The sequence below is a fragment of the Neodiprion pinetum genome, chromosome 3 (assembly GCF_021155775.2).
Source record: "Neodiprion pinetum isolate iyNeoPine1 chromosome 3, iyNeoPine1.2, whole genome shotgun sequence".
Classification (NCBI taxonomy): Eukaryota; Metazoa; Arthropoda; class Insecta; order Hymenoptera; family Diprionidae; genus Neodiprion; species Neodiprion pinetum.
The window spans coordinates 6,183,153-6,205,155 of record NC_060234.1 but is presented as its reverse complement, the minus strand read 5'-3'; the positions used below and the strand labels follow the sequence as shown (position 1 = coordinate 6,205,155).

At 36.2% G+C, this 22,003-nt stretch overlaps 2 protein-coding genes across 9 annotated transcripts in view; both read left to right on the top strand.

Annotated features, from left to right (window-relative positions):
- The window catches only part of LOC124213925 (serine-enriched protein), a 32,722-nt gene that overhangs the window by 8,579 nt on the left and 2,140 nt on the right, over positions 1 to 22,003 (top strand). For 7 of the 8 annotated variants that reach the window (XM_069134256.1, XM_069134254.1, XM_069134251.1 and 4 more), the window contains 7 exons: positions 12,627 to 12,747; positions 13,416 to 13,581; positions 19,914 to 20,107; positions 20,228 to 20,397; positions 20,480 to 20,662; positions 20,744 to 20,822; positions 20,914 to 21,092. In XM_069134256.1, coding sequence (XP_068990357.1) covers positions 12,627 to 12,747; positions 13,416 to 13,581; positions 19,914 to 20,107; positions 20,228 to 20,397; positions 20,480 to 20,662; positions 20,744 to 20,822; positions 20,914 to 21,092 — 1,092 coding nt within the window. The remainder of the gene's footprint in view (positions 1 to 12,626; positions 12,748 to 13,415; positions 13,582 to 19,913; positions 20,108 to 20,227; positions 20,398 to 20,479; positions 20,663 to 20,743; positions 20,823 to 20,913; positions 21,093 to 22,003) is intronic. The other variant, XM_069134252.1, reaches the window with a different exon arrangement.
- LOC124213926 (Small ribonucleoprotein particle protein SmE) lies at positions 18,498 to 19,332 on the top strand. Its single transcript, XM_046615725.1, has one exon. It carries the CDS (start codon positions 18,629 to 18,631, stop codon positions 18,911 to 18,913), a length of 285 nt encoding a protein of 94 aa, XP_046471681.1. The 5' UTR covers positions 18,498 to 18,628; the 3' UTR covers positions 18,914 to 19,332.

Sequence of the window (22,003 nt, the reverse complement as noted above, 5' to 3'; positions counted from 1 at the left end):
CGTGAAATTTCGCAAAATTTAAAAACGATCCGGGAAACTGCAGGATGAGAAAGAAAAAAGAAAAGAAAAAAAAAAAAATTACCGAGTCTGCGGCGAGATTTTACTAATTATAATTTTTGTTTCTTTTAAACACTTTTCTTTTGTCCCATCCATTTGTCGAGATCTCAGAGCAACAAAAAACAAAAAAAAATGCCTGAACTTTTTTTGTTTGATTTGATAACGGAAATGACTTTAAAATTTTGTTTTCACAATTTCATAAGAAAAATTTCTATCTTCCATTAAAATTTCTAGTAATATTTTTCATTCTGTTTTTCTGTTTCGGAAGCTGTTCGGTAGAAAAAAAAAAATTTTTTTTTAAACAAGAAATGATATTTTATAAAAACTTGGATGGTTCGGACAATTTTCAACAGAATTTGATGAATAATCAAAATTTCAAATTTAAACTCACGATATTTTCTCTGTAAATATATATTCATTTCAAATATATTTCAAAATCGATTTAAAGTGAATAAAGTTTATCTTGAATCGTTTGGTATAATCGCTGATTTATTTACAATGGTTTTTTTACCTTCCAGTGCGCGATTCCTTTACCAACAGTATTCGGAAATAAAATAAAAGCGGAATAACGGTACGGCGGTTTTGTGAAATTAAAACAAATGTAAATTATTCCACCCTCAAACTCGATAAAGCGAAACTTTGAAATGACTCGAAGCGAGCAGTTTGGGTGGCGGAAACTTCGAGGAGCAAGATACAGCGATATTCGCCGGTATCTGTGAGGGTGGATTTCGCGCCCCTTCGAATCGAGCGTCGGACCGTCGACGTTAAAAGCTATCAGGGTGACAATAAGTCAATCAGTCCTCCTCCCCACCCCCCACCCCCTTCTCACTCTCTCTCTCTCTCTCTCTCTCTCGCCTCTAGAAGTCGTTTCGTTTCAGATTTCGCATCGTGTTTCGAAAGATCGGTTCTCTGCGGTTGACAGACGAGAGGGTGGCTGTATTGTGCGGCTTTATAACATCGTCGCAAAGAGCGTCATGCCGTAGAACGCTTTCCCGATGTACACTGCAAGATTTAGGGAGGAATAACGGACCCCGATTTTTTCCACTCGACGATGTACAGCCGTTATGTTGTTGTTTTTGTTGTTGCGTCGGATTTACTTCACGGACTTTTTTAAGGGATGAGGAAATTTGGCGGACTTCAACCCCGACGAAAAGATAGAGACAAAGAAAAGACGCGATGTGCAAGGAGAGAAATACGAAATTTTTAAAGCGTTAGGAAGAAAGGGTTGAACTATTTTTTTGATTAAAGTACTTTCGGGAATAATTGTATATGTATATATCGACTCGTTGAATTAAAAATGGCTTGTTGAAAAAGTTATAAGTTTTTGGAATTCACGAACACTGCGACGATTTGCGATGAAAGGATTCGTACAGGAGAAAATTTACCAATTATAAGAAAAGTGAGCCTGGTGAATCAGAATTAAGGGTGAAATATATTCGGATTCCATTAGAAGAAGAAAATCAAGAAACTCTGTTTCAAAATTGTTGAAAGCTGCGCTTTTTTAAATAAGATTTTTTTTTTAAATTGTTTTTATTTTATTATTACTGACCAATATATTCAGGAGTAGAAAGCACTTAAAAGAATTATAAATTTTAATCAGAATATTTCACCTTCTAACAATTTTGAAAAGATGCTTCTCTATTTTCTACTCTTACGCAGATTGTAATTTTTCATGATTATTATATTCTTATTAATAATTGTTATTTATTTACCAATCTTGGGGCTTTGACACTCCCTTTGTTCTGGGCATACACGGTTTTCGAATATTTACTGAACCTAATTATTTTTTTTTCGCATACAGGAGTATACCTACAGAAGAATGTAAAGAATGTTCTTTGATCTCATCTAGGAATATGTTGGACAGGATAAATATTTGCCATCGAAGTTGTGTTTTATTTTTCGTTCTCTCTTTCCGTTCCCGATAAATTAAGGATCTGAAGAGGTTCTTTTTATCTTCTTGGCGCGAATGCGTCAACCAATTAAATAGAACAAAAATACTTTCTGTATCCACCACGGATTACAAATATTTTATAAATCGCACGAATACTTTGTAATTGCGTCACTGAAAAAATAACTCTCCAGGGGTAAATTTTTAGAGCAATGAAGAAACAAACCATGATTTTAAATACTTTTTTACTCTCAAACCTTTAAATATCGTCTACATAATCCGCACTTTATTGTAATCTACATTCAAAATTTGAACATCTGTACAAATCAACCGCTGTTTTGAAATCTAGTATTGATTGTGAGACACAGAGAAGCTCTAATCGTCTTTCTAATCGTCAAGTCTTTGATATAATTACAAAAGCAACCGCAATAAAAATCGCGAAGATTATACCACAAAATCAGTAAACTCGGAAAAATTCAGGATAATTTAATTATTCGAATGACAACACAGGTTCGAAACTTATATGTATAATATAAGTGATGTGAAGCGAGTTGAAAAAATTCAATTCGTGACTCAGTTTCGTTCCATTTAGTTTGGTCATTTACTTGTATAAATGAGAAACATTATTTGGAACGAAGTATAATCTCTATGAAAAAAATAGTTCAATTTTAAAATGATGGGATTACATTATATTTTTTTTTTTATTACAATAAAAGAAGTATTTTAACTTTAAACATGTAAAAGAACGGTACCTTATGATATTTTTATCCAAACATTTTGCGAATTCAGCCGCTGGGAATTGGTTTTTGAAGAAACGAGTATTTATCTGAAATAAAAAAAACAATATAATTTTCGTTGATAGGTGAGTATAGTTCGTGATTGAACAAAGGATTTTTTTTCCTTTGTCACAACTTATTTTACCGAAAATCATACCGTTCTGCATACAACACTACCGAATAATCAAATTTCAATTTTTTCAAAAATCCTTCGTTCATTCACGAGCTATACTCACCTACCACCAAAAAATATTTGTTCATTTGATTTCAGATAAAGTTATCATGAGCTGTCCCGTCCACCTCGAGAATCCTTGAACTATTCAAAATTTTCGATTGAAAATTTCACAAAATATTGTTCAAATATCGTCCTTTTTCATGTTTAAAGTTTGACTAATTGTAAAATAACTCATTGATCATATTAAAAAAGAAATTATAGAAAATGTTTTTTTTTTTTTTTTTTGCCATTTAAAAGCCATGTAACACCTCAAAAAAAATTACAAATTCTCAGGGCTGTAATGAGATACATCGGAGGCGGCCCAATTTCGATTTTCAGTTTGAACGAGACGCAAAACCGCTCAGCGTTTGCGTTTCGCTCTTTCGATCCAGGTGTGCGAATAAATAAATACATGCACGCGGCATCGGCGTCGTCGGGGGTGAAAAGTTAAAGTCTTCAAAGTCTCGTTCTCGGGGGTCGTTAGTATTATGTCGGCGTTTGCCCGAGGCGGCAGAGAGCGTCATTCAACCCCATCGCGGAAAGCTCGCAGCGAGTGACAAAGGTGGAGAAAAAAAGCTCCCCTAGAAACTCGGTTTCGCCACACGCCCCTGGCACCGATCCTCTTTTCTCTTCCGCCGCTGTGGCGCCAGCAGCATATATATATATATTTACACCGTTAGACCCGGTAATTTTTCGGTTTTCTTTGATTTCTCGCCGAGTTCTCCGGGTGATTAGAGCCGAGGCGTCGCAAATTATGAGAAAACAATAAAAATTTCATTTGTTATAGTAAGGAGAAAGATTCGGTAAGACAGGTATCGTTGAAAAAACTGTTCGAATATTGTTGGAATTACGAAAAACGATACTTGTCGATACTTTTTTGGTAATTGCAACGCAAAATCAGTTTCTGAGGTTTACTCTACTTTTTTAGTCAAACGAGGCTTTAACGTCAATTTATTCTTGCACAAGCAATAAATTTTCGCAACAGTTGCAAGAAAATCTAGCAACAGTGATCGTAATGAGAAAGAATAGTAACGGATACTAGAAAACTAATTTTCATTTTCTACCTAGAACTATATTTTTCGATTGCGGTAAAAAATGAAAATAGTCAAGGACTGAGCGGTAACCGGAACTAAAAATTTCTCTCAGTGCAGGGTACTTTTTTTCATTTTCCGAATGTTCGTCGTCCCACCTCAAAAATTGACCTAGCCTTATCACAGTTTATTTACAACTTCAAATGATCTTTGTTGCTTCCTATGACTGATATTATAATATAGAAGTAACAAGTTTCTGCGAAAATCATAGAATTCTTATGGTTTTTTTCGATTTTGTATCCGCCATATTGAATCCGCCATCTTGGATTTAAAAATGATCAAATACTGATTTCTGATTCGTGATCAGGGACCGAAAAATACCCGGTTATGAAAATTCAGACCAAAATATTGAGTAGAAAAATGTGTCAATGAAAGGGTTAAATATGCACTACGCGTATTTTTTACTTCACCTTGAAGAAAGCAAGCTTTTATTTCTTAAATTTAATTTTTCACGTCTTTGGATTTTTCCTTCACGCCAGCATCGCTGGTTTTTCGTTTCTTCATTAATACCGAAGCCTGCAGCTTGCTGCGAAACTGCACCGGTACACTTATTAATGCAGTCGTTAAATTTGACCCGCGAACGTCATTATTGGAAATTCTTGATTGCAAGATAGGGTTCAAATTACAAGAAAAGGAAAAAAAGAAAAGCAAACCAAGAGAAAGAAAGGTCGACAGAAAAGGCTTGACAAGAATCGGAGGTTGAGAAAAAAATGAAATAAAAACGAATGAAATGCGGTTTTACTCGTACGATTTTAATGATTTCACGTCAAGTGCGTTATGTGCATAGTACGCGTGTTAGATTCGATTTATAATCGATGTATTGCGAAATTCAATGACCGAAATCTAAAGGGTGAGAAATTTTATTCCAAAACATTTACGTTTTTATTACATTCGTCAGTTGTTCTCACATTTTAAAGCAAATTCTCAAATATTTGAATAAAAGAGTGACAAAAAATGAGTTTGCCTCAGATCGTTATAAGGTATGATAAAGAAATTATTTTTTTGATTTTCCTTTTGAAGTAGAAATTTCAATTTCACTTATCAGTATTTTCAAACGCAACCCTATTCAATATTTAATTATACCGATGAACTTGAATCTTCCGTCATGTGGAAGAATATTATATTTTCACGCTAAAAACGAACCTCATATATCGCAGTGAAAAGTAATGTGATAAAAATTATTCAAGCGAAATTGAAACGGGTAAGGAAATGTCCCTTAAGTGTGATTATTATCATTAAATATTCGGTCATTACCAAAAATTCTCTAGTATGTGAAGCAAAAATAAAATCAGTTTTTACACAATTAACGTACGTAAAAAAGCACAAGTTTCATTGGAATGATTTGAAAAACGAAGCGAATTAAGTAATAAATAACTCTAATTGAATAAACAATTTTCCGGATACATCCGTTGAATGTAATAATAAAAAATAGGTACATGTATGTACTGAGAAAAATGTTTATTTCCGGTTACCGGTCACTCCTCGACTATTTTCATTTTTTAATACAATCGAAAAATATAGTTCTAGGTAGAAAATGAAAATTAGTTTTCTAGCTGTTACCAAAAAGTCTAGCATCCGTTATTATTCTTACTCATTACGATCGCTGTTGCTAGATTTTCGTGCAACTGTTGAGAAAATTTAATGCTTGTGCAAGCATAAATTGACGTTGAAGTCTTGTTTAACTAAAAAAGTATAGTAAACCTCAGAAACTGATTTTGCGTTGCAATTACCAAAAAAGTATCGACAATAGCTAAAAATGGTAAAGCGTACCTCATTTTTTCGTAATTCCAACAATATTCGAACAGTTTTTTCAACGATACCTGTTTTATTTAATTCTTGTAGTTACCATCCCAAATGAAATTTTTCTCAGTGCGTATTTTCCAGTAATACGAGTAACGACATTGTCGCGGTTTTGAAACTTGATCGAGTCATTTGAGCGGAGATCGGAAAAGTTTGTTTCGACGGATATGCACGTATGTACGGAACGATCGCGTCGCCGCAGACAGGTTGAAATGCGGTCACCGCTGGATATGCGCTACCCCTTCAATTTCACCCTTTAACCCGCGCCGATGAGTAATTTTCTACCTCTCCAAATGCGGTTTCCACATCAACGCTGCAAATTTTCCCGATCAAACTGCGCGCTGTAGATTTCAATCTACACTCGTGGATATAAATTTTATTATGTACCGTACCCTATGTGTACGCGAAAAATATGCTTATACCAAAATTGAAATTGCAACTTTTACATATAACGCAAAACATGTTGCGAAATCGCAACGAATTCAATTTTCCCACGATTCTCGCTTCTAGCCACCGATTTTGCGGAATAATAAAAAGTAAACATCGCTGTTTCAATTAGAGATCATATTTTTGCGGGAAATGATAATTCACGTTTGACGAACATTGTAATATATATTTTATGATGTAGTTATTTCGCAACTATTCTTGACAGAATGATAATTTTATATAAATAAAATCTTGAACTTTCATTTACGAATCTTATGCATCAGAGCTTTTTTGCGGAATGTTCAAATCTCTACAAAAATATCTTTTATCCATTGTTGTCCTTATATTCGTCAACGACTTACGAAATTTCAAAGAGCAAAAAGAGTTTTTCCCACGTCATTTCTGATTTTGTTTAAAAAATTTTCTGCAATTGTCCCAAATCTGAAACAGTACATCAATTTTTTTCAGATTTTTAATTTAACTTCTCAATTGTTTATGAATATTTGAAGTGATTTTAAAGGGCGCGTATTTAAAATTAATCTCAATATTTATAAATAATCAAACAGCTGTGTATAAATATATACATATAATCTAGAAAACCACAACCGGAATAGTTAAACGGTGAAAGAAATTACCAAACTCTGAAACAAAAGAATATATTATACTAAGTGAAAATGTGAACATTAAAGTAAATTATACTGGAAGTAGAATTTTTAGGAATCTTGCATTTTCAATAAATGAAATATAATTCGCGGATGACGATTCTTGCGAAAGAACGTAAATTCGCTGCTTTTCTCGCTTTGGAAATAAAAAATTTTCTCGCTTGAACGGATTTGAGATTTGAAAATTTCATACAATACGCAAAAATTACATTCTCTTCTATAAATCTACCAACATCAATCACATATTTCACGTAATTTTAAATAAACAACGAGACACGAAAAGGATGGTAAAATCGAGTCAATGAAGAACTATAAATATGGTTACCAGAAAAATTAGAAAAATCTCCACTAGTGCAAAACGAGAAGTAAACCTTCGGCAAATCTCACGTGATAAAATTAATAACTAAATATGTAAATTATTTCCAGCCAATGTGTCAAAACTATAGGACAAGTTAAACGTAAACGAGAAATGTTCCCCTCTGAGCAAAACATCATTTAGGTGTTATCTCGTTCACGCACGAATAACTCTTAACAAAGTTATACCTGAATTCGATTCGGTCTTTTACAATGGAAACTAGCTCAACATGGTGACAAAAAACTGCGATAGATATAAGCTATATTATACGGAATCCAACTCTAACAATTTCGATTTGATCCACGAACTTATTTATATTATCGTAAATAATTTTTTTTTCTTTTGTTATGCGGTTCACAAAAAATTTACAATAACAATTTCAAATAACGATAATTTTTATACCACAGAAATTTTCCCATCATCTTATTATATGAAATCAGAATCATGAAATTTTCCGTTATTTATAGAAAATCGTACGTGCTTTGTAAAGATGAATCAGTTAACGATTTACGCGTATATAATTTTTTTGATTCTTTGAATTTGTGTCTGTAGAATCTTTTTTTCCCCTATAAACTACGATTCATTTTTTTGTCATGTATTTAGATGCGTTCACTTTCTTGAAAGTATATTTTACTATAAGTTTTTACTCATTTCCTGTGATAATTTTTTTCCTTATGTACTTGGATTTTATTCTTAACCAATCGCAATAACCGAATTGAAAAATTCAATTTTCCGTACAGATTTTCATTAAAATTATTGTTCCGCAATTATCCGTCACGGTTTGATTTACAATTTTTGATACATTTCGGTTCAAACTTGAAGAAATTTATGTAGCTCAAAACCAGCTTTAAAAAAAATGATGAAAGTAATTTACTGCGTAAACGACACTGTAAAAATGTCTAATTGAAATCCGATACGGTTGTCGATGAGGTGTCAAAGATTGATTGAGTTGTCACGAAATTTACGAAACCTAATTTTCATTGTTTTAATCCTGTGGATAGCAAAAGTTGTACAACAGGTATTTTAAGGAATCTAATTTAAATCACTTGTTGATGCAATTCTTAACAATATTAATTTTGAAAGATGAGCATAAAGATATTTTAAACAAGAAAAAAAAAAAATCTTTGGACGCACAAGTTTCAGTGTTAAAATACAGACATCAAGAAAAATTTGTTGCGACAGTTAGAACCTTGCAAATTCGAGTAAATCGAAAAAACTGCCTGCAGGCTAATATATAGTTTAATTAAAAATCATTGTTGTACTGCAATGAGAAATAATTCTTACTGTCTCCTTGATATCCTGGTCCGAGTTATTATTATTTATTACTATTTTTCACCGTCAAAGTGTGAAAGATGGGAGAAAAACCGGTCTGCAAAAATGTGTCAAAGGGTGCTAGAACTCCCGGGATGACTGAGGTTCCGATTGAGGGGTAAAAAGGTGAGGGGGTGAGAGGGGTCGGCGTGCTTGCATGCGCGTGTACGCTTACAGAGGTAGCGAAAGGTAAATGGAAAAGCACAAGACGAGCTTTGAGCCCCAGCATGGTCTCTGCATCGGGTTCTCTGTGCTGCAAAGCAATGCAGCAAAGCCACGTCGAGACGCGATACGCGATCGTGTATGTATGTATATGTATATATACATATATATAGGTGAAGGTAAGTGTGCATCGAGGGCATGTAATATACGTGTAATAATTACGTCTGCAGTATACATCCATGTCACCCGTTTATTTTGCAAAGAACGCTTTTAACCTGGAAAACTGGCGATATGTGAAATCGCAAAAGTCCCTGACTTCGGACTTAAACCTACGTAGGAACAAAAGAGGAGAAGCAAAAAAATTCGAATCTCCTAATGGTGAGAAGCAGAAGAACAAAAAAAAAAAATATAATAATAAACAACTCCACTTGACCAAAAAGAAATTCGGTAAACTTTCTTAGCGTAGTTTTATTGTATCACACGTGGATCACCGTTCGAATGTTATAATTGATCGTTGAGTGTTTGATTGAAGAATAAAAAAAAATGTTGTTGGTTGCAAAAAAATTTTACCAACAAACTTGATATCAATGAAAAGAATGATGAATATTTTTCTGAAAAATCGATTTTTACTAATTTATCGAAAATAATTTTTTTTTTACGGAGCTTCCACGAGCATTCGTTAATTTTACCTATAAATAATTCAAATCCGGTTAAAATTGAACAAGACTGATAGACTCAAACGTGACTTGTTATTGTTTGATGGTATTCGGGTGAAATTAAATTTTCACAAATAAATTATCCTATCACGTGTCGATGTTATTCAAATAAAAAAAAAAACCGACTCTCCTCCGCGCGATCTCAGAAAGGTTTATCATCCAAGCCCTCGAGGCTGTATAAAAAAAAAAAGTGCAACTTGCGGGCGAATTCGCGCACCACTTTTGCGCCTCCGAAGGACCGGATATTGCCTCCTCTGGACTGACAAACATAGGAACGTGCCCAACAAACTCCACGGACTCTCTATGCGATGTACATTATAGTATATATACTCGTATCTATATATACATATATATATATATATGTATGTATATACACATTATACGGGAGTTTATTGGCAGCGTTATTGGCTTCTGACCGAATCGATGAGTCTAGCTGCACGTCGATCCATGGCGATTCCATTTGTATTTGCTATTCGCCGAATAAATTTTTACCCGTTGGATTTGTTTCCACGTAAATTCTTGCCTACGGTCTGCCACTTCGATACTGGAAACATTTTTTTCTACAATTCTTTTGGGTACATATTTACATGTACGTACAAGATACAATTTACTTGGGTTTACGAAACAGATGTTTGTGCACGGGGTTTTTCACATAGCTTTGCTGAAGACGTCGCTATAATGTTTGAAAAAAAAAACTCTTGTAGATTAGTTTCAACAAGTGTAAGTTGATGTTGAAGTTTCACAAGTTTCGAGGGGTTCGTTTTTGAGTAAATTCGTTTGAAAAGTCATTATGTATTTTGAAACGATGACTACGTCAATGTTTCGGGGATTAACCTGCAGTGAAATTGTTGACGCAATATTATTTATTGTTTGCCCTTCAAAAAAAAAGGCTTTCAACGGTTGAAATTTTAAACACGTTTTTGTCGAGCTGTAATCGATGAAATGACACGAAATTTCTTCGAATTTTCAAGAATTTTTTTCTCGTCGCCAAAGAGTGAAGGAGAAAAAAAATACTTTGTCAGCCGAAAGCCAATGCGATGTAGTTGATGAGCTTATTTTTTTATTTTTATATCGGACCACCGGTACTTGCGATGTTATGAACATCGATCAACTGCGCACGAAAATCATCGATAAGTATAAATAGACAAATCTTTAAGGAATAATATTTTCTTCCGATAAAAAGTTTTCAACAAACTCCTCAACGTTTACAAAGTTGGTATCAAAAAATTATTAACCTTGCATCGGTAGTTTTTGTCAAATTAATTCCTAAAAATCAACCTGTTTCGATGTTCGTCACAGTTTAAGCTGGATATCCGTTAAGTTTCCAAAACTTTTGTCAAATTTTTGCAGTGATTTTATGATACTCATAGGGCCCAAACGAGAGGTGAGGGGGGATCCAAAATGGCTGAAAATAGCGTCACGTAACATTTGAATGGCCCCTTATGTGTATTTGCTGTTTTGATGTGTTTTGAGAATTCGATCACCAGCTTTTAGTTATCGATTTTCTCGACTCAAAAATATCAACACCCGGTTTCGTTGAATTTTTATATAAACTAACTGAATAACACAAGATCAAACATTTGTACTTCTTTGTCAGTGAGTGATGAGTTACGATGATTTATTTACGCATCGACGATGCTGTTTTTATTAATTTCAGTATGATATCTGGTTGAAAAGAAAGAAAAAAGGTATAATAGTATTCCCTCCGAATAGGGCCCAGTCTCATTCACGTCAATGCGGTTTTGTTTTTCAGGTGACAGTTTTTTTTTTTACCGATTCTAAACTTATTGAGAGTGTTCCCATTGGGAGGGGCTCTATTGAGATGGGCCCTATTGGGAAGAGTCCTATCGAGAGGGTGTCTATTAAAAGGGGCCCTATTAAGAGGGAATACTGTAACACACCTGCCCGAGAGTACAAATATATTGCTGAAAATTTAGCAAAAATCTGTGGTTTTCGCATACGCTACGCACCGTATTCCTCTTCAAAAACAGAAAGAATAAAACAAAAAAATACGTATTCAAATATTCTCTGGGAAGTAAGCCGCTGCTGTCATGCCGGGGTGACAAGGGCAGAGAGAGAGAGCGAGAAATAGAGAGAGAGAAAGAGGGAGAGAGAGAGAGAGAGAGCGACTATTCTGACGAAGTCAATTACGCTCTTTTGTAACGAGAATAAGTCACGTGTAATACGCCTCATAGACGCAGAGGTGTGTACGGTATGCGAGTGCAAGGGCGGCGCACACCCCCTTGCATCATATTGCAAGCCCTGCCGAAGTGGTGCGTCGCGTCGGCATGACTCGACTTTGGTTTGAAGACAGACAGGGCTGCGAGCAGCGTGCAGCTGGGATCGTTAGAAAAGGGCGTCTAAGAACGTTGCATCCCTGCCTTTTGCGCTGGGTAAATATATATCTGGCTCGAGTGCGATGCGAAATTTTAACAACGAAACCACACGTCCAAAGACGTGTGATTTTATGGCCCTAACTTTGATAGCGGACAAAGATTTAGGAACTATTGATTTTTTTGGGGTGCTACTCGAATGAGGATTAGTTTTCTGATTTTCAGGCAGCAGGGACTGGTAATAATTGTAAGACGGAATTGTTGCGGCTGAACTTTATATTGAAAAAATACTTTTCTAATTTGATGCTGTTTTCTTTCTTACATTGTTAGAGTCACTGAAAAAACAGTTTGCGGGAGCGTGGCAACGATACGAACAAAAAGAACTGGACAGAAAAGTTACTAGCTATAAAGGAAAGCGGCTAGATTCTGGCACTAAATTTGAAAAATTGGTGTATACGCCGATAAAACCGGACCAAATTTTCCATTGGTTTCGATAAAGAGAAATTTCAGATTGAGCAGGTTAATCGCCTACGTTTGCAATTTAGAAGTTGGCATTTTTTAGTCCAATTCTACTAAAATTATTCACTGAAAATTGGTAAAAAATTTCGCCGAACAAATCGGAAAGAGTATTATCGGAAAAGCGTTCAAGAATGTCGCGAAAATATGCATACAGTATCCAAGCATTGTTATCATAAATCAAACGTCCAAACTGGCTTATAAGAAAATTATAATACACGGCGGAAACATTTTTTTCAGTAACCTTTTCTGTACAAGATAAATAGGGTTTTGCAGAGAACAACGTCGTATGTGCAATATTCGTTTGTGTTTGTTATAGGTGCAAAAGTTTCACGGCATCGAAAAGGATGGGATCTCCTGGGAATCCAACACCCGTAAGAATGCCTCATGCACACCCGGAAACTTTCCGACAGTTTATCAATTACATATACACTGGAAAGGTGAGTGCCTCATATCATATATTTCGGCAAAGATCAAAAACATTCCGACTTTTGCCCACTATTAAAATCTTGACGGAAATATGGGAAGCGATAAAAAAATATCCACATGGTAAAGAAGAATATACAGTGCAGTCAGTACTTAAAAATCTGTGCATTATCAACTGTTATCTGATTATAGTTTATGTTCATAACAATTCAACATAAACTGTGTTCACAGCTGACACTGGTAATTTGCCCTTGAAATTCGTTCGAAAGTTCGATATATATTCTATAATTCTGATACTCGTTACAAAAATATTAATAAAGATATTTCGTTCTCAGGTGTATTTGTTTTTAACTAAGCACTGTTGAGTGTTAGTTTTGACCTAATCTTGAAACTTGATGAGACAGTATTTCTATGCATCAACAAATTTAATACTTTCATCATCGCAACGGTGCATCTAATTTTCCAACTTAAAAAACGGTTTTGTTCGTTAGAAATTATCTACGTGACCATTCTCTCAAAAACTTCAGATAACCTATAATATCCAAGTCCAAGGCATCTAAAAACTCAACTATGTAACACGCTCTATTTCCAACGACGCATCCAATTTATAAATTTGAAAAAGAGTTTTGACCGTCGAGAAATTGTTCAGATGGCCTTATTTTTTCTGAATTTTTTTCTACAGATAATGCTACAGGACAGTGGAATATTCGAGATGCTAGGTTTGGCCCAGGAACTGGGCGTCGAAGAATTGTGGAGGAGTTGCGAGGATCATGTTTCGTCAACCCTGAGTCCCGGAAACGCTTGCACCTTGCTGACGGCAGCCCTCGAGGCTCAGGATAACATGCCAGGTGATATTATCGAAATAATTACATTATGAGCGCTGTGAGATACGACTATTCTTAAATATCCTCAGGTGCTCGAGAAATTTGATTTTTCTGTCTCACATGAGCGGTGCGATACGACTATTCTCAAATTTTTCAATATGTGCGGAAAATTTGATTTCTCTTTCTTGCATGAGCGGCGATATACGACTATTCTTAAATTTTCTAAAGTGCACGGGAAATTTGATTTCTGTTTCTCGCATGAGCGGTGACATACGACTATTCTTGAATTTTCCAAAGTGCGCGGGAAATTTGATTTCTTTTAGCAGCTCGGGTGTATATTTTAACCCTCGTTTCATCGAATGAAAGCATTTTCTTTGTATACTTCGTTTTCCTTTCTCGTCCTTCTTTTAGCATCGGCACAGCGACGATGAGTTATGAGGCGGTATTGTGGTCTTTTGGCAAAGTGTCACAACCGGCGGAGACGGACAAAGGCGCGATGGGGAAGGGACAGGTTTCAGATTCACCGTTTCCGCTCCTGCGGGGTGACACGTCGAGCTTTCGTAAATTTTCCCCTTTAACAAAGGGACGCATCACGCGGCTTTCCCCATTTGTTACTCCGCGAATCGCGCTGTGTGTACGCGGCGTTTGAGGGGGCTAAAGGGCTCCCCGAATCTCACCGTTTTAGCGAGCTCAACCGCCCAAATAACGTTTCGCCTTTCGCCTTTCGCCGCTCGCTTCGTAAGCTTCGAAAGACAAAGCGGAACTGGCCCCCCCCTTCCGGAGATAAAAAGGAAAACGAAAATAGAACGGGGAAAAAACAAACGCCGCTAATGGCTTTCCGTAACCTGTAACCTAATTTCACGGGGTTCCGGATTCTAAAAAAGCATTTATCGCTTAGATGATATTCTGGGCAAAAATATTGCGCAGATAATTATATTAATTCACAGTTCGGCATTATTCATAATTGATATGCATCGATGCAGGAACTTAATCAAAAAACTTTTAACCAGTGAACAAATTGTCACCTCTTTTAGTTGGCGTCGAATACATTTCCAACTCTGTAGCCTTGGACATACAAAAAAGTCTACCCATTTTTTGAAAATATTAGTTTTAACGTGCTGTTTGGGGATGGTTTCAAGTTCTTATGAGAATTAGAACCCTTGTAGTTATCATACTCTTTCAACGGTTCATACAAATGATTGGCAAGGACGAATTTCAGCTTGATAAGAAAGTTTGAATATTTTCAAATTGGTCTGAGAAAATAAGTTACATTAACAACAGTTTTCTGTTAGTTTCTTGACAGTCAAAATTTTGGTTGGACAACGTCAGCAACGTGGTTATGAAAATTGAGATGTTCTCATTAAAATTTGAAAAAAATAATCAGTCCTTCGAATCTCGGTAAAATATAAGTTCAATATTCCTCAAACTTCTCGTCAAAAGTTAACATATTCTTATGTTTTTGGGAGAAAATTTTCACCTTTGAGTGTTATGGCGATCCCGATGCGTAAAATTAATTTAGCATTTCACGGGAGTGAAAACCGAGTACAGAAAATATTTGGAATATATACTCTGTAAAAAGATGATACGTACATTTGCACAAATTCAACGGAAGTGTAGCTGCATAAATTTCGTGCCGATACTTTGATCTCGTATACGGTATTGTATTAGCCATAATGGAGTCAAATCTTAATGAGATTATCCGCGTCTGACAAGCCCGCGCATTCGTGAGTTATACCCTCCAATTCGATTATTCAACGGTCAATTGACCTGCCTGCCTATTGCTACGCGTTCTATAATAATGAACCACAACAGAAACGTCCCCTACGGTAATTACCATGCGATTGTGTCGGGAACATGAAAGTTGGATGGAACTCAATGTATGGGGAGGGGTTCGATTCACTTTCAAAAATACAGATTTAGTCAGTATGCAATTATATTTTTATACAGTTTCATCTATACTCGTCAAAATATGTTTCGTGATTCATGTATACTGAAGATAAAACAAAGGATCAAATTCTCTTTGTGAATTGAATTTCTGAGTGTTAAAATAAGTAATACGACAAATTTTGAGTTAAGAGTCATCATAATTCTTCTAATTTTTTGTTCTTCCGATCCCCACACCGTTTCAAAATTGTAAAATGTCATTAATGGATAAACGATCAAAGTGCTTGACTCATGTGCTACAGGCTATAATCCTGTATAGAAGGGGATGATGAGCGTGGCTTAATCCTTGCAGCGGCTTCTTTGTCTTTTCGGCATATTGAAGGCTGACTGTAAGCCACCCCGATGAGAAAAAAAAAGAAAAAAAAAAAAATTGATAAACGAGTAGAGAAATTAGGTACGCGTGATGCCGGGGTGAGAATGAAAAGCCACCCTTCGAACTAATACATCGCTTACATCTCGTCGGGCATAACGCGTTGTACTCGAAATCGGTTATCCGCGTATTTTCATTTATGAATATGCAGTCGAAAAGAGATTTTCGAAATACAAGAAACAAAAATGAACAGCCTTCACAAAGCCAATATCACTATCAATACGCGTGTTTCAACGAGGGTTGGTTGTAAAGCTTTTGTATTTCACAGGTATTCATTTTGAACTGAGTCGAACCGGATCGAAATAGAAAATTCCACGAATATCCAGAAATCCTTTCACCGGGTAGTTCGAAACAGCAACGCTAAATTTAATTAACACTGGACATAAATTTGCCACAGCGTGGAAATTTTCTTACCCCCGTGTAATTCGATATATGTATAATATGTATCTACACTACAGTAGAACCTCGATGATCCGAACTAATCGAGCCTAGTTCGGATAATCAAAAGTTCGGATAACCGAAATGAATTTTTTATCTTAAGGTATAATAATATATACTACACAAATTTAAATCGACAAACAGTCCGTATTAAACATCCAAATACATATTCAACCTCTTTCAAACACGGAACGATTATTTTACTACTTTGGTTTTACATAGTCGTTTATTGTCAATTGACGAACGGCTGCTTCACATTTTTAGCGAGAAATAATGTATATTTCGCACTAAAAATCTATTTTTTGGGCCAGAGCTCGGATAAATCAAGTCATGGTTCGGATCATTGCAAGTTCGTATAACCGAGGTTCTACTGTTGTAGAGATATGGAAGTTGGTTGAAAAATTGACTATGTAATGCAGTTCAAAAAGAAGTAATGGAGAGAGAAAAAATGACCAGGTACCCCTTTTTCCGCGTGCCAGGGATTCGGAGAGAAAGAGAGTGAGTGAGTGAGTGAAAAGAAGGGAAGATCGAGGGCGACGGCTAAAAAGGTGACATTCTTGAGTCCCCATCAATCTTCATTATTTTAATCTCGATGTATGGGCAAGAAGTGGTATCTGCACTATATATTATATATACGTGTACATGTATTACGGCTTCGCCGATACGGCTGGACGCGAAGGAAAGAGAAGGATAGAGCAAGGGGGAGAGATTTCATCCGGCATCGTTAGGCGTGAGTGAAATGTCGTTCCATGTCACTACCGTTAAACCTTAATCCTTTACGTGCCAGAAATTCGTAAAGCTCCTCTGTATAATTTCAGGCGATATGCGCATGCCGTAGTTGTAGGTATATAAGGCATTCTTGTATGAGTAAATATATATAATACATGTCCGGAGGTTAAAAGGTCTTTGTTTTCCGAGTGTCACAGGTCACGTAATGCTACGTTTAGCAGTAGGTATTGTTGCGCAGTGTTCGTGGAGTTGCCTCTGATTCCACCAGCGTGAATCAAAGTTAAATGTTCAGCAGAAAGGTCGCGTATTACACTGTGGATGAAATACGCGTTGTGATTTATTGTATTCGCCACGTTGTTCAAATCGTTGTGGATAACGAATGGCAAAGCGATGTCATTGAGAAATTGAACATTTTTTATGTAGAAAAAAGTTACTTTTCTTCATTTTTTCAGTAACGTGATTTATTTTGACATTTCGTCTTACTGTTTTTATGTCATTGCAAAAATGATCAGCTTCACATTTAACCGTTATTTTACGACAGAGTCAAAATAATTGTGTTGCAAAAAATTTGTGCGAAGAAATCTGAAAACTGGAACACATTTCTCTGTTCAATAATAAATTTTCACGAATCGCAGTTTTACAATTTTGACAAATATTTACTTGCACGAAAAAGTATTTACTTTTTGGACTAAGAATCCATGAAATTAAACTTATGTCATTTGCTAAATATTAACAATACGTATTTCGAAAATTTGCTTAGTCATGTGGACATTGAATTTTCAGATTTCCCATAAATTTGCAGCATAATATGGATATCTAATTAACATTTTTTTCACGAAATTCATGTACAATCACAATTTTTGGCTAGCTATCAAAAAGAAATACACAAATCTACAATGAAATTAAAAAAATTATTATATTTTTACAAAATGCTCATTTCTTGCTCATTTTCACCATATAAAAGTAACATAATCGGTTACAACCATTCAAAAACGAATCATTGAAACGTTTTACATGCAACCATGTATTTCTTATTAAGTATAAATTGTTATTTGTCATTTGATATCAATAAATTTCCGTTAATACATCGCTTGAATGTAGAAATTTTTATTAATAAAAAATTTCGTGAAATCTATTTAAATTTTGGCGCGTCGCGGTCATAAAATATAAAAGCATATGGCCGCTTTCCTTTTACGTCAATTTTCTGACACAACACAACACCGATTCATTTCATTGGCGTATTCCGTTAGATTCGACCAATAAAATCCCTTGACGTCGAGTTGTATTGGAAAATCGACGTAAGATAACATTCTAAACTCGGCGACGATGCAACGATCCTTTATATCAACCGTAATATTGCTGCGCTAGTTCGACATGCTTCCACCAAACGGTGCGGCGTCACTTGCCGACGGGATTAAATAGCTTAAATTGAAAAAGTGCCGCCAGGCTCATCGCGGCGGCCATATTCGTTATTCAGATCCCAGCATACAACGCGTCGTGGTTTACGCGGTATCAACGTATCGGCCGAATTTGTTTAAAACTGAAGCTTACGCTTAAAAAAGTGACGGGCAATCTCAAAGACTCGCAAAAATGTCGTACAAAGGACCGCCAAAGGTGCAGAAGGTTATGGTGCAGCCGATAAACCTGATATTTCGATATCTGCAGAATCGCTCCCGAGTACAAGTCTGGCTCTTTGAAAACATCAACCTGAGGATCGAGGGTCACATTGTCGGCTTTGACGAGTACATGAATCTCGTCCTTGACGATGCCGAGGAGTATCACGTCAAAACGAAGAACAGAAAACAGCTGGGTAGGATAATGCTGAAGGGGGACAACATCACCCTTATACAGAATACGAACCCCGGTGCGAACTAGAACGGGAAGAGAGAGCGGCAACATAACCTATCCTAACCTAAAAAATTAGAAACCGGCGCGCGCGGCGCGCATCGTTGGAAGTTCGGAGACAAGAACGACGGGAAAGAAGAGCGGCGAAGAGCGAAATTTGCTCAGGGTCGAAACCGTCGACGAACAAAGAACGCGACCACTTGTAATTTAAATAGTTTTAAAGCTTAGGATTAGGGCACAGTGTTTAATTGAATTTGTATTATTTCATTCCGATTCAGAACGAGTCGACTCATCTAGCGTATTAACTTACTATGTACTCATCAAAATAATCAAATTGTAATATGCATATTTGCAAAAGTTTCAAATCAAGTATATAATATCTCTCTTTCTCGCTGTGATCAAATTCTCATCGCCTCGACTCGTGTTCAATAAAAACAGTACAAATTTCACGTTGCGTGTGTTTATTCCTAGACTTATTTTATACCTGGTTTTTATCTACCTATTCTTGTACCTGAATCACTGATCTATTATTGTTTAAGGATTTAACAACACTGTACAAGAATCCAACTCCGTCGACTCGAGTCGCCTCTTAGTTAAAGAGGATATTCGAATTCTATGTCTTGTTCCATGCTTACCCGCACTTTGCTATGTACTCGAAGTCTCAATCAATTGAGCTTATTTGCACAGTTTAAAGTTACCTAAGTTGCTTAAAATCTTGAAATGTTACGTACGAAATTTCCATATTGGCAGCCAAATGAGTTTTCTATCAAAGATAGTCAATCAGAACTTTGGGTAGGTCCTTTTCTAGATACTCATGTGTCAGCAAAAAATAGAGGATTCAGGAGACGAAAGCATTCTAACAAATTGTAAACAATTGCTGACTGACAGAAAAATATTCATATCGAACTTCGAAATCCTAGGCTTCAAACAAAAGTGAGCAAAGACAGCATTTTTGTTCACTCAATTAACATGTATCTATGGAGTTGCGAGAAGTGGGCCAAAAAATAATTACTCTTGATGTTAAACGTAGGTGGAAAAAGTGCCTGCTCGACGTTTATAGACCGCTGTTATGCTTTTATCGGTGAGAATGCGGTTGAAACGGTAAAAACGACGTCGTTTTGTACCCTGCCAAAAGATGCATTGATCAAGCTGATTGCATCCGATTACCTTGCACTCGAAGAAGAGGATGTTTGGAGGGCAGTTCTAAGCTGGGCAAAGTACCAGGTTCGAGCTTCAGTATTATCGATAGTTCTTCCACATCCAATTTGCGGAATGTTCCAAAAAGCTGAATCTGCTATGATTAACTCGTGTTGAAAAAACAGATTACAAAATTTTACATTTCAGGCAGGAGTTACTCAGCCTACTCAGCACTGGACCGAGGAAGAAAGAGTTCGAGTTTGCCAGCACTTGTCTGGCGTTATCAATTACGTTCGCCTTCTCCTGATCGACAGTCAAGTATTCGCAGAGGAAGTTGAACCGACCGGAGCTGTGCCGATGGAATTATCTTTAGAGAGGTGTGTTCAGTACGCTGAGAAATGAAAACTATCCGAATCTTGCTCGCTGACTTGACTGAATATTGCCCTGTTTTATTTGAAGGTACAGGTATGCCGCCCTACCCAACAAGTATGCAGAAATATGCTCGGACAAGAGACTCCAGCCGAGAGTCAGTCTCATCCTGTTTCCAGGATCCCAAATATTGTCGCGAGACAAAATTGCTTTCCAGCGACTCTTGAATCAGTGGTACGGCATTCAGAAACAGACGTGGAGACTCATTTATAGGTGAGTCTTTCAGCAATCCGCTGAGGAGTTTTTGCAGCACAACTCATGACTGTGTTACATTGAGTTTTCTAATTTTTTCAGAGCTTCGAATCACGGTTACTCAGCAGCATCCTTTCATCGACACTGCGACGGCATCTTTCCCACATATGTTCTAGTTATGGTAAGATTTATTGATTTTAAACCAAATAAAACCAGCGAGAACCCCGAATATGGTTTTAGTAAAACAACGCTTCTTGACTTTCCAATTTCAGGGAGGACGTGGTGAAATATGTGGAGGATTTAGCGATGTTCCTTGGGGAAAGATTACTACGAAGGGGTATTACGTCTCATCGGAAAAAGCCTTCCTCTTCACACTGACCAACAACCAAGATGTCCCACCCACGAAATACGACATCGTCAAAAAACCATTTGCAATTTGCTACCACCCAGAGTAAGAGGCAATTTCTCGAACTATCTGACTTGACAATGCCTAATGCTGTTGGCTTTCAATTTTCTTTCAACAGTAAATTTTAGTCAATGTCACATACACAGAATTTGCCAATTTGATGTTAATTTTTCTTTAACAGTTATTAGATCTGTTCATTATGAAATAATCTTCATTATTTTACCAAGGCATTGAATTATTCTACTGAAACGCACCAAATCGAATGCTAATTCATAAAACGCTTATAGTGCCACCGTAATTATATCGACTCATCGATTCATCGAACGAAAAAACGAGATTTTTTCCCTGACCACTTTTGACGTTTTCGCCCTTTTACTCACTTGAAGTTCGTATTGAAAGCATCAAAACTGAATTTTTTCAGATTTTCCTGACCAAGCATTTTCTTACCACAGCTCGTCGAAAAATGAACTTCTGACAATTTCTCATTTTCCTATGCAAAAGTTTCGCATCGTTGTATGAAATTTCTAAAAACAATTTTACGTGCCCCGTTAAAGTATAGTTTTGATGAACAATCTTCTAAAATATTCTGTAACAAAATGGTGCCTTAATCGAATTGGCTGAAATTTTTACACAGCGTTTCTTTTTCAATAACAAAGATTGTCTATAAGTTTCGTGGTGGTGGGAAAAGTAGTTCAGAAGTTGCAAGTAATAGTTTACATGGAACCGTGAAATTTCTCATTCATACGTACTATAATAATGGCGGTACGAATGGTAAAAGTTATACACTCGGTATTCCGATAGGCAACACATGTTGAATTCTTACCTTGGATGAATACGTTTAAAAAATATTGTCCGGCTGTACGGAACTCACACATCATGTCAGGAATCGTAATAAATGATAGAAAAAGTCGACTGAGGTTATAAACAACACCCGTAACAATTGAAGATCGCGCTCG